The sequence below is a fragment of the Littorina saxatilis genome, linkage group LG9 (genome assembly GCF_037325665.1).
Source record: "Littorina saxatilis isolate snail1 linkage group LG9, US_GU_Lsax_2.0, whole genome shotgun sequence".
Classification (NCBI taxonomy): Eukaryota; Metazoa; Mollusca; class Gastropoda; order Littorinimorpha; family Littorinidae; genus Littorina; species Littorina saxatilis.
Window position 1 is genome coordinate 37,092,000 of NC_090253.1, and position 12,943 is coordinate 37,104,942.

At 44.2% G+C, this 12,943-nt stretch overlaps 1 protein-coding gene across 1 annotated transcript in view; it reads left to right on the forward strand.

Annotated features, from left to right (window-relative positions):
• LOC138975951 (phosphatidylinositol 4-kinase alpha-like) overlaps nucleotides 1-12,943 on the forward strand; it is a 102,336-nt gene that overhangs the window by 55,770 nt on the left and 33,623 nt on the right. The window contains exons 31-35 of the mRNA XM_070348730.1: nucleotides 112-270; nucleotides 1,217-1,368; nucleotides 1,692-1,799; nucleotides 2,568-2,695; nucleotides 3,322-3,447. Coding sequence (XP_070204831.1) covers nucleotides 112-270; nucleotides 1,217-1,368; nucleotides 1,692-1,799; nucleotides 2,568-2,695; nucleotides 3,322-3,447 — 673 coding nt within the window. The remainder of the gene's footprint in view (nucleotides 1-111; nucleotides 271-1,216; nucleotides 1,369-1,691; nucleotides 1,800-2,567; nucleotides 2,696-3,321; nucleotides 3,448-12,943) is intronic.

Consider the following 12,943-nt stretch of genomic DNA (forward strand, 5'->3'; position numbering starts at 1 on the left):
AACTAGGGAGGGTCAAAAGACACCCCTGTTAAACTCTCACCGAATTCACACATTTACCTCAAACTTTTGTAACGTTTTGAATTTACCTCAAACTTTTGTATCGTTTTGCAGTTTCTGTGCGAGATGGCAGCGGCATGGCAGATGTGTGTGGATCGAAAGCTGGGGATTTTCGCGGAAGATACCCCCCGCTCTGACCCCCTGGCCAAACGGGAGGGGGAGGTGCTGCACCCCAACCCACCTTACGTTGCCCCTCACCTCATCTGGACAAAGGTCAGTCCGTATCACGGGCACACAAGTTTATGTGGAAGGTTGAGTTATTTTAGAAGACATTGTGAAGGGTGCAATGGCCTTAGTAGATAGAACGCCAGCCTCCTATGTGGAAGGTCGTGGGTTCGAATCCCGGCCGCGCCTGGTGGGTTAAGGGTTGAGATTTTTCTGATCTCCTGGGTCAATTTATATGCAGACCTTCTAGTGCCTGATCCTCCTTTGTGTGTACACACAAGCACAAGACCAAGTACGCACGGAAAAGATCCTGTAATCCATGTCAGAGTCCGGTGGGTTATAGAAACACGAAAATACCCAGCTTGCTTCCCCTGAAAGCAGCGTATGGCTGCCTAATGACGGGGTAAAAATGGTCATAGACGTAAAAATCCACTCATGCGAAAACATGAGGGAACGTGGGAGTTTCAGCCCATGAACAAAGAAGAAGAAGAATACTGAAGTTATTGATACCTCTTCATTTGGGGGAATTCAGGAAATACAATATTACTGATAATTAGATTGATCTTCATGTGATCAGTCATGAGTGAGCAAGTGGGTGGGCTAGCAAACCCAGTGAGTGAGCAAGCAAATAAGTAGTGAGTGAGTGACTGAATGATGGGGTGGGTGAGTGACTGAATGATGGGGTGAGTGAGTGACTGAATGATGGGGTGGGTGAGTGACTGAATGATGGGGTGGGTGAGTGACTGAATGATGGGGTGGGTGAGTGACTGAATGATGGGGTGGGTGAGTGACTGAATGATGGGGTGGGTGAGTGACTGAATGATGGGGTGGGTGAGTGACTGAATGAGTAGGTAAGTAGACATAAGCCTAACCCAAACAGAATTGGCATTGTCCAAACTTGTTTTTCTATTGTCTCTGCTTATGCAGATTTTACTTGAATACATGGAGACAACCAAGTCCACACCTTGATTTTTCTCTGTGTCTGCCTGTGCAGTTTTTGCTGGAGAGAGTGGAAATAGCCAAGTACAGCAACGCCTCCCAGGTGGAGGTCCTGATGTGTCTGCTGAACAAGTCCCTGTCCATCACCGTGGGAAGGTCTCCTGCCCCCATCTCCAGGCATACTGCTGCTCTCGGACCACGATTCAGGTGGACTTTTTTGGGGGGGAAAATATTTTCTGTTAGAATAGTGTTCCTGCTACATTGGGTACAGAGTTGTCTGTAAATTGAACAAGGAAGCATGAACTTTATTTGTTTAATTTGTGTGTGTGTGTGTGTATGTGTGTGTGTGTGTGTGAGTGTGTGTGTGTGTGTGTGTGTGTGTGTGTGTGTGAAAGCGCGTGTGTGTGAGTGCATGTGTGTGTGTGTACATGCGTGCATGCGTTTGATCTTTTGTAACAACATAGAATTGTTGGATAATGTTTGTTAATAGGATTCTCAGTGTACTTCCATTGTCCCTTTTGTGTTGACAGGCTGCTGACCATGGGCTTGTCGCTTCTGCAAGGAGACGTTCTGCCCAACATCGCTGCCAAGAGTGTCCTCAGGGAGCGCGTCTATGCTGCCACGATCGACTATTTTTGGTAAAACACTGTACAGTGGCAGGGCCTAATGTATTACAATGTACTGAGAGGGACTTCCAAATGAGGCAGGGGCATGCCAGGCTGTTGAAATTTAGCATTTGAAAGGGGTATTTTAGGTCTACATGAATGGAAATTCTGCCGAAACACAGCATAAATATGGGGTTCATTTGGGTGATCACTAACTGTGACACCATGCCAGCGCAGCACAAGCAACGGTTTTTCAGCAGTTTAGGTCTTGATATAGCTTGTAGGTTATGTTAATCTAGCAAATGCAGTACTGAGTAGACGTACATAACTTATTTTGTCTACATTTGAATAAATTTGTTTAATGCTATGCGACAGGGTTCATGTCTTGATAGATCCAGAGGTTATGTTTATCTAGAAAATGCAGTAGATGTACATCACTTATCTCGTCTACATTTGAATAAATTTATTTGATGCTAAGCGACAGGGTTCATGTCTTGATAGATCCAGAGGTTACATTTATCTAGAAAATGCAGTAGATGTACATCACTTATCTCGCCTACATTTGAATAAATTTATTTGATGCTAAGCGACAGGGTTTATGTCTTGATAGATCCAGAGGTTACATTTATCTAGAAAATGCAGTAGATGTACATCACTTATCTCGTCTACATTTGAATAAATTTATTTGATGCTAAGCGACAGGGTTTATGTCTTGATAGATCCAGAGGTTATGTTTATCTAGAAAATGCAGTAGACGTACATCACTTATCTTATCATTTGAATAACTTGTTCTGTACTTAGTGGACCGATCATCTACCCGACACAGCTGGGTTCGGAACTGCGGAATGACATCATCACCCTGGTGAAGTTCTGGAACATGATGCATGCAGACAAGAAGTACATCACCACAAATATCGTCCCTTTTTCAGGTAGGGAGTGGTCAAATACATTAAAACACCCCTTTTAAGCCCTCTAAAAATCTGAGAAAATCATGTCTTGGAAAGGAGGAGGATCTCAAAAGGGCTGTTTCAGTTTGTGCCAGAAATGTGATATCAGAGGTAACTTTTATGATTTTCAGGTCTTTATGTGAAAAACTTATGGCATAATTGGCTGGTAGTTCTGTGCTTGTTTCCATCTCTTTTTGATTCTTTATTTCAAACTTTCATTTTGACTTTTTACAGAAAATATTTTGTTGTCGTTTTAGGTGTTCGAGTAATTGAATGTAGGACAAAGAAAACAAATTGTGAAACCTGTTATCTATGAAGAGAAAAAGACTAGCCGTGTTTCTTGTACTATCAAGAAATAATTGCATATGTTGTCAGATCCATACAGAATGGATTGAGCAGTTGTGTCCCCCTCTTCCTCTCTGTTAGTGTGTGTGTGCGTGTGTCTGTCTGTCTGTCTGTCTGTCCATCCACAGGTGTGCATTTGTGTGTGTGTGTGTGAGTCTCTGTCTGTCTGTCTCTTGTCTTTGTGTCTGTGCCTGTACTTGTTCACCACTGCAACCGATTCCAATGTATCAATCAAAATGCATATTTTCTTGCACCACCAACAGATCCACTGAGTCAGGGCCCCAACACACTGACCATCAGCACTGCCCAGTCAGACATGCGCTCGCAGGGAGCTGGCTGGATGAACACCATGAACAGCTCCATGTCCGTCTACTCCAAGAGATCAGCAAGTACGTTGTACTTTTACCTGTTGACTTGGTCTGTTTGTATGTTTTATGTTAGATTGGCGTGATTGTGTGTGTGTGTGTGTGTGTGTGTGTGTGTGTGTGTGTGTGTGTGTGTGTGTGTGTGTGTGTGTGTGTGTGTGTGTGAGCTAGTGTGTGTGCATGCATCTGGCTGTATTTGTGTGCATCTCCGTCTGTCCATCTCTTTGTCGTTTTTTTCTGTCTCTCTCTCTCTCTCTCTCTCTCTCTCTCTCTCTCTCTCTCTCTCTCTCTCTCTCTCTCTCTATCTCTATCTCTATCTCTCTAAGGACAGGTTGTAAGACTAGGCTGTGCCTAAAACCTTTATCCTTATGTAATTAAGATCAGTCAGTCAGTCTCTCTATCTGTCAGTCAGTCTGCGTTTGTAAATAAAATGAGTAAACTGAATAAATGATTATGGTGTTTTTTTCAATCCGGAAAGGTTGGCAAGCATGCCATTAGCATTACTGAGATGATGTAGTTTCCACTGGTTTTATTTAAGATATGTCAAGCCAGAGCCCTGAAAATATAAAGTTTATTTTATTAATTATCATTAAGGGTACATGAATGATGTAGTATGTACAGGTTGATGAATGTGAAGTAAAGTACACTCAGGGTATTAGATCTGACAATCACATCTCAAAATATATGTAAAGTTGTAGTCCCAGAAGCTAAGCTTTGTGCACTCTTTTCAGTCACAAATTGGGGATCAAATAACAAATGGACTTAAATTTCTCAGAGCGCAAGATAGATAACTGAAAGTTGAATCTGGAGCCTTTAATCTTGCACCTTGAAAAGTACGTATGTGAAAGAACAAGCAATTTTCATCCTTGAGGATGTTTCTTCATGTAATTCCTTTCATAGCTATATGGATGCCAGCTGCTTGAGACTGGTTCCCCATAAGTATTACTGATATTACACCTCAAGAAACAAGATCACGTTCACCGCCACAGATCTAGCCAGGCTTTTCACGGAATAATCCTTTCTCTTTGAAACAAACCAAAAATCAATAGCTGCACTCTGTGCACAGGGAGCATTTTGTGTGTGAATTGATTTAGCAGATTGGCATAGGTTTCACTCACATAATCGATTAACAAAAACTAATTAAATTACATATCCATACCCAACTCACAAATAGCAATTAACTCTAGTTCAGTGCTGGTAACGCTGTACGCGTCCCCTTGGTAACCAAGGGAGACCACTCTAAAAAAGAAAGTGATCCATCCCATAATGCCAGACTATCAACAGTCCGACATCCGTATGCGCGCGCATACGCCGCCATCTTATCATTCCACTCTCAGCGAGCGACGTGTCTGGTCGCGTTTTGTTGTACGCTCCGGCTGTGTTCAGCCTTGGTCTTTGTTTCCTGACTTTGACTTCGCCCCTTGGTCTGCCGCCGAGCTTTGTCAATACCCTGGCTGTTTTTGGGTGAGAGCTTTCTTGTTTTATGTAACTTTGGCGACGTTTCTGTCGCACGTTTGTGAACTTGTAAAATTTTTCAGTTTCGAAAATTTTTTGTGAGTTCGCTTTGACATGGCGGAGTGCGCCAAGAATAGAACTAGTTCGAGACAGGCTGCTGCTTCAGCTTCTCCGGCTGCTAGTACTTCTTCCTCTAAGAGAAGTTCTTCGTCTAGAAGAAAGAGTGATGGAATTTCCGCCACTTCTCAGATAGAACCGGGAAATGTAGGATGTGATGTTGATGTTGTTGTTGACAAGCCTTCGTCCGCCATTTTGTCCGCGAAGAAGGACAAGGTCACACGTAGTGATAAGGATAAGGATGTTGTTAAACCGGTTGTTTCGTCGGGGGCTCCTGGTTATTCAGGTGTGTCTCCCGCCGATATTGCGTTATTGCTTTTGACTTTAAGTACACAGGTTTCTACTTTGGCGGCCGTTTTGTCGTCGACGAAAGCAGAGATTCGCGCACTTCCGGCTGGCGTCTTCGATGTATCTTCCTTGGGTAGAGTCAGGTCTTCACCGACTCCTTCCACTTCCGGTTTCGCTTCAGCTCCTGCTGCGACTTACGCTGTGGCTGCTCCTATCGTGGTTCGGGCGGAAGTACATGCGTCTCAGCATGCTGATGGACGGCTGGCGTCCCTTCTGCATGGGCCGGTGCGCTCTAAAGGTATGTCTAGCCCTCAAGTTACCAGGTTCTCTGGTGACGAGGGTTTGCGATCACAGGAGAGAGTAAGCCACATGCGTGGTGAAAGCCCTCCTGCAATTTCTGGCCAATGGCATCGCGCCGATCCAGCAGTTGCAGGGAGCCCTGTGAATCGTAAGAACGCTGCATATACCTCTGATTCAGTGTCGGGTATGCCGGTTCTATATCCGTCCCGCGGGACGGATGGTGGGTGTGACTCCGAGGACTTTGCAAGTCTCTCTGGCGTTGACCCACCTGGCTGTGAATCGTAAGAACTTGCATATACCTCTGATGCAGTGTCGGGTATGCCGGTTCTACTTCCGCCCTGGGGGCAGGAAGTTGGGTGTGTCTCAGAGGACCGCTGCAGGTCTGCAAGTCTCTCTGGTGCGCATCTACCTGACTACGATGGCGAGCAGGAAGGGTGCGTCCATGGTTGGATGACGCCCAGCTTACTTGCCGTTCTAGTTGTCCAGTGCGGTGACGTGGGCTAACGAGAATGGCATTTAAGTTTTGTGGAACTTGGTGATTCTGGGATTGACCGCGAACGGCGGCTTTCCTGGGGTCACCTTCCTGATTGCGATTGCGAGCATGAAGGAAAGGATAACGAGGGTGCGTCCATGGTGGACGACACCCAGCTTACTTGCCGTTCAAGTTGTCCAGCGCAGTGACGTGGGCAGCGGAAAACGGCATTTAGGTTTTGTGGAAGTTGATGATTCTAGGATCGACCGCGAACGGCGGCTTTCCGGGGGTCACCTTCCTGATTGCGTTTGCGAGCATGAAGGAAAGGATAAAGAGGGTGCGTCCACGGTGGACGACACCCAGCTTACTTGCCGTTCAAGTTGCCCAGCGCAGTGACGTGGGCAGCGGAAAACGGCATTTAGGTTTTGTGGAAGTTGGTGATTCTAGGATCGACCGCGAACGGCTTGGCCGGGAACGTCTTTCCGGGGGTCACCTTCCTGATTGCGATTGCGAGCATGAAGGAAAGGATAACGAATGTACTTCCATATGAGGGTGGTTCATGGGGATGGACGACACCCAGCTTAACTTGCCGTTCAAGTGGTCCAGCGCAGTGACGTGGGCGGCGGAGAACGGCATCTAAGTTTTGTCCGGAAGGGGTGGTTGAGAGCTAGGAGTTACTTACTCCACCTCTATCTGGTTTTGACTTCTGGAAGTTCGGAGGAACAGGATGTTCGCTTCAGCTTCCGGGAATCGTTATCCATTGCCCTGGAGTTGGCAAATGGCCGCGTGTAGCCGGGTTCTCAGGTGGAAGTGGTGTACGTTCGCAGGAGGAATGTAGCACGCATTTTCGTGGCTGGGCAACGTAGCTTCCGCCCAGGGGGCAGGAAGTTGTTGGGCTGGGTGATTCTTGGGTTGACCATGCGAGTCTCTCTGGGGGTCACCTTTCTAACTTGGATATTGACAGGAAGGGGTGGCTGAGAATAGTTTTCTTTAATACGTCCACCTCTTTCTTCGTTCGACGACTTCCGGAGTTCGGAGGAACGGAAGGTTCACTGCCGCTGCCGGGAATCGTCGTTCTTTGCCCTGAAGATGGCAAATGTCTTGTAGTGTGACTTTCTCTTCCTCCCAGGGGGCAGGAAGTGAGCAGTAGGGCTGGTTCTTTGTTGGACAATTTAGTCAAACAGGGAATCAGCTTCCCGATTGCACGATTGTGCTTGACGGCTGTTCAGATGAAGGTGCTTCCGCTTGACTGAAAAGCACTGAATTCAGGTTCCGTTTCATGTTAGCGAGTGCAGTGTCGCTCGCAGCTGAAATGGTTCGAGGTACAACGGGTTCGTCCGGTGTGTTTATATGCAACCGGTTGGTTCGGATGTTTACTAATCCACGGCCGGTTTCGCTTCCGCTTTTGCGGCTGTGTCTCTGGTACAGGATGGGATAGCCTGCTATAGTTAACACTGTGGTGTTGGTAGTCGGCACTTTTTAGCCTTTGGCTTCCGGTTCCGTTACTGCGGTTCCTTAGCTGTTTTACAGGCTGTATCCTCTTCCTCTTCCAGTTTGCCGGCTGGAAGGGGCAGGTGGATGAAGTATCTGGCATGGAGTTCCGGTGTTTGAATATTTTCAAATTTTTTCCGATTTCTGGCAAGTTTTGCCTTATCGGGATTGGTGACTGGTTCTCATCATTTCGATGATCGTTATGATGCTATTGATCAAGGGGAGGCTCATACTTCAGCTGTGTCGCTGTTCGCGGCATTTTATAGTTGTTTTGAGCCTTCTGAGGAGAATCTTTGAGTGTTAAGTTCTTAGATTCTCTGGCCAGTCACGATATAACCTTGAATGGTTGAAAATGACGTTAAACATCCAATAAGAAGGAAAGAAAGAAAGATCCTCTGGCGGGGTCTTTGTGTACTTGTGGATTTTTTCACAAGCGAGTTGTCTTGGTCTCCACTATCTTTGTGGATTACGTTCGACTTATACCTGCGGCGGTGTTGCTTTAGTTTGTGTCTTACGCTCAAGTAGCGTGTCACTCGCGGAGCGCTTTCTGTAGGCTTCGGTTAACTCCAAGCTTAAGAACTTAGGTTCGACGGAACCGCCCTCGGGTTTGGCAAACATCCATCTGGATTTTGATAGCTAGGAGAAACTGTCTGTAAGATCAAGATCTCCTAGCTCGGGTAGATTGTGGCTTCGGTTCTTTGTGATCGGCACTTTCGAACAAAACTTGCTTTTTTCTCTCTCTTGTTTGAAAGGTCTCTTTTTGAGGCCGCTTCTAGGCACGCGGGCTTTTATCTATCAAAGAGACGCTCACGGTAAAAAGAAGGCGCAAGGCAGGCCTTGGCTGTTGTTTGTTTCCAAACGAAAAGCTTCAGGCTGGCTGTTATCTACTTTAGCTTTTGGCTCTATACCCTCGTTTTCACAGGGTCGTCTTCATAGATCGTTCTGGCGGCCGGTTGGTCGCACAGTACGGGTCGTCGCAATCTGGGTTCCAGACCTCTTAAGGCTGGCAAGAAGGCGTTTTTGCTTTCTTACATTCGAATTACACGGATGTCTACTGTAAGGGTATCCTTGAGATACTTATGGGCTTCCCCCTCAACTCTGGTTTTGATTCAGGGTCTTTATAGGGGATTTGGCGTGTTTGTTCACTTGTCACTTAGACTGGCTTGGTACAAAGCGCTTACTTCTTACGGAAAGAACTCCTCTTCTTTCTGTTTAATGCAGGTGGAGTGCCACCTATTCTGGGTTTCCGCTTTTTCTTCCATGTCTTACTTTTAAGACTTTATGTAATTTCTGTCACATTGTTACGGCTTGGTGCAGTGTTGCTTTAACCCGTTTCAAGACTAGCCTGGCGGATCTACACGGAAAACGGCCAAGCTTACTCTTGTAGCTTCTGTGAGAAGTGGGAGTAAGCGTACTCTCTGGCTTTTTTGGAATATAGACAGCTTTCTCAAGAAAGACTGATCTATGACTTTTGGGTTTCTTCGAAATTTTCAGGCAGTTTATGCGGAAAACGGGGAAACTAGCTTCCAATTGCATTTTCAATTTATGAAGCAATACTTCGGCTCCTTTAGAGTCAGGTTTAGTCATTTGAATATTGCGAGTTTCGGAAATTTTTCTGACTTTCACTGATCTTATTAGATCATTGATTTAAAGGGCAGTTTTTTTTTAGATATTTGGCTTCTAACGAGGTTGAACTGGTAGTCAACTGGTTTGGCTATCTTGACACGCAAGGCAGTTTTTCTAACGTTGCTCGCTACGTCTCGTTGAGGAAGTGAGGTTCATACTTTATTCGGCTTAGCTAAAGATTTTTCAACCGGAAAAGATGGTTCTATATCTCTCAAATTCGGGCCAGAAGTTTTAGCTAAAAATCAGAAACCGGTCCAAATTTTGCCTGTCATTAACATTCCTGCTTTGAGCAACATTCTTGCTCCTGGAGACCCCGACATCGTTAACTGTCCAGTTTGAACGCTCAGCAGTCGTTTGTCTAGAACGCAGTTCATTTGTTCAGGAAGTCAAAAATTGCTTTTCATTTCGCTCAATACAGCAAGGTGCAAAGACATTGCGAAAGTGACTTTAACCAAGTGGGTCTCCACATTGATCAGACAAGCGTATTCCTGGTGGCATACTCAGTCTGGAGAGGTTAGGGCGGTTCTTTCCCTGACTTCGGCAAGAACTCTTGAGGCAGGGGCATGGGCCTCCTCTGTGGCAGTGCTCCGATCAGGCTGATGTTTTGAGGCGGCCTATTGGAAATCAGAGGATGTCTTCCTGAGTTATTATCTCAGAGACATCGCCTCCTTCAGACGGGACGGCAGTTTTGCGCTACCTTCTATGGTGGCAGCAGGACAAGCCCTTCTACTTTGATTTTGATGAGTACCCGCCACCTATAGTAGCAATCTGCTATTTGTGAGTTGGGTATGGATATGTAATTTAATTAAAAATTTTAAAAGTAAATTTTCATTTAATTAATATACTTACCCAACTCACAACGTTTATTCCCTCCCACCTCCCCGCTGTGGTTGGTACTGGGGTCTAAAAAAGAGTGAGTTGGGCTTCGTTTTGGAATGATAAGATGGCGGCGTATGCGCGCGCATACGGATGTCGGACTGTTGATAGTCTGGCATTATGGGATGGATCACTTTCTTTTTTAGAGTGGTCTCCCTTGGTTACCAAGGGGACGCGTACAGCGTTACCAGCACTGAACTAGAGTTAATTGCTATTTGTGAGTTGGGTAAGTATATTAATTAAATGAAAATTTACTTTTAAAATTTTTAATTCTATTCTGCACAGGAATCAGCCAAGCTGTTGATTTTTTGCTTATGTGCAGGCCTGAAAGTGGCGAGTAGAAACATGTAAATGGCGAGTAGAAATGTTAATCTACTCGCAAAAGGCGAGTAAAGTTGCTGAAACAAACTGTTGGTTTGGCAAGTAAAATTTGCTCTCTGGCTAGTAAATTATGAGAAGTACTAGCCAAAGGCGAGTGCCCCATTTTGTGGACTTTCAGCGCTGACGTGTTTTAGAATAAGGATAAGATTAGGATAAGTTTACATATAGTCATGTGAGGTTACCCTCATGGAAATTCGGGTTGCTTTCTCAATCGGAAAAGCGAGGTGCCATACAGTACAGCGCTACCCAAGTTTGTTTCTTTTTCCTTCATTTGTGTATTCATGTTTCCAAGCCCTGAGACTTTCGCTGTGAACTTGGGATCTTTATCGTGCGCATGCGTGCACACAGGGGTGTTCAGACACCAAAGAGAGTCTGCAAAAAGTCGACTCTGGGAAATAAATCTCTTGCGGAACATCGGGATCGAACTCACGCTGATAGCGACAAGTGGCTTTGAAGCTACCGACTGGACTATTTCCACGTTTTATTTTGCATCAAAGTCCAATTATTAACAGATCTGTGAGGGTGAACATGATAGCTTGCGTGTAAAGAAATGTACTGTAAATATTATCGTTTGCTCTGAGTACTTACATCCCTTTGTTACCTGATCTTGAAATTACGCTCTTTTCTCTTTTGAAATATGATTCTTTTTTAGTATTATCTTTTGCTCAAGCATCACTTTTTTTGTGTGTGACAAAGAGTTTGCAATATTTTGTAGAGAACAGCACTTTATGCTCTGCTGATTTTTTCTTTGTTTTCTTCACAAAGACTATGACGAAGATTTTCTAAGTCCAGGAGGGGGTGAGACTGAAAAGAAAAAAATTGTATATATATAGTTAGATCACAGTACAATATTTTACTATATGGGTGCTGCTGGTGCATTGCGTTGTTTATTTACCCTCGATTTTTTTCTCAATTTCATACGTTAGCATTTTTGAGGAGCATCTCTGAAAAATATACAGTGGCAGGTTTTCAGATTAAGACGTTTTAATGAGGACTACAGTTTCTTGGAAATGAGACAGCTAAATCTTCAGCTTAATGTTTGCCCTGGGATGAAGTTTTTTTGTGTGTTGACTTATATGTACATGCAGCTGATTAATAAAAGGCGTGACTTAAAAATGATACATTTTGGTTTTAAACTTTGTTATTAAATCAATAGCAATTAGCATAACTGTCCAGAAGCCTTTAGATTTTAGCAATGGTAAACTCACCAGTATATTAAGATATCGAGCAGTAATCAGTGTGTGTTATCCTTAATTGTTTACATAAAATTGTAACCATAATAAAATTGTTTACCGTGTTGATGATTCTCTTTGATTGTCTCTTTTCTTTCTTGCTGTTGTCTAATGCACAGGTAAAAGTAAAGCCACTAAATTAATCATGTAAAAACTATATAAGGGATCCTAGAGGTGCTCCTCAAAATTCAAAGGGTTTTTTTTGGAATGAGGTCGCCCCAAGTTGCTTGCACCAGTATATAGTGTGTTTTTTTACCAGGTTGTAGTATCATATTTTTGTTTTGTTTGGGAATGATGGTTTGAAGTTTTTGGATCACAAGTATTTCATTTTTCTGGACGATAGTAAATAGGGTGTTTATTTTCGATTTTTCTTTTTGTAGTCGTTCAGGGATATTTGACTCACCGCCTACGTTGTCCATGTTGCACTTCCTATGGTTTTTGACTTGAGATGTATACTTTTTATGTCCTCTTCTTTGTGTCATTTACATGTTTAGTGGTGTCTTTGTCATGTCATATTTTGTCATTCCTGTATCTCGTATTCTGAGTGGTAAATGTAACATTATGATAGATTTGGAGAAAATCAGTAGCTAGCTCATGAAATGTTGTCCTCTTTGTTGAACTGATTCACATTCGGAATCAGAGGTTAGAGTTACAATTTTAAAATTACAGCCGATTCCTGTGCCTCCTCAAAACTGGCACATGAAAAGGAGTTTCAAGATTGTGTTTTGTGTGTAGTAGAAAAACAAAATGATGAAGTACCCCCCCCCCCCCCCCCCCCTTGACCCCCCCCCCATCTCCACCCTTACTATTATTACTGTTATATATCAGTGACCTGTAAATTTAAGATGAACAAACATGCCACATTAAAGTGTGTGTGTGCGTGTGTGTGTGTGTCACAGTGTGTGTGCTCATGTGAGATTTTTCGGTGTGAATGCTTGCTGTTCAAGGGAATATTTTCAGTTACATTTTTCAGGGATTGGTTTCAGTTTGAGTAAGAATGACGACAGGTTGCAAAAAGCAGCAATCAGAATTACTAGCCCAGCAACTGTCTTTTCATTCGTTGATGTTCCCTTTTTTTTTCTTCTTACCAATTAGTCGTAGCAGGACAGAGGCATTCCATTGTGTTTGGCCTTCACGGACACATAGAGCCCGGGCCTGCCTCAGACAATGTTTTTCTCAACCCAATGGTAGGCAAGTACACGCTTTTGAGAGCCACGTCTGTAAGACCTGAAAACTGCCCGTGGTCCGTCTTGGGATCCAGGGCAAGATTTGTGACAGCGTT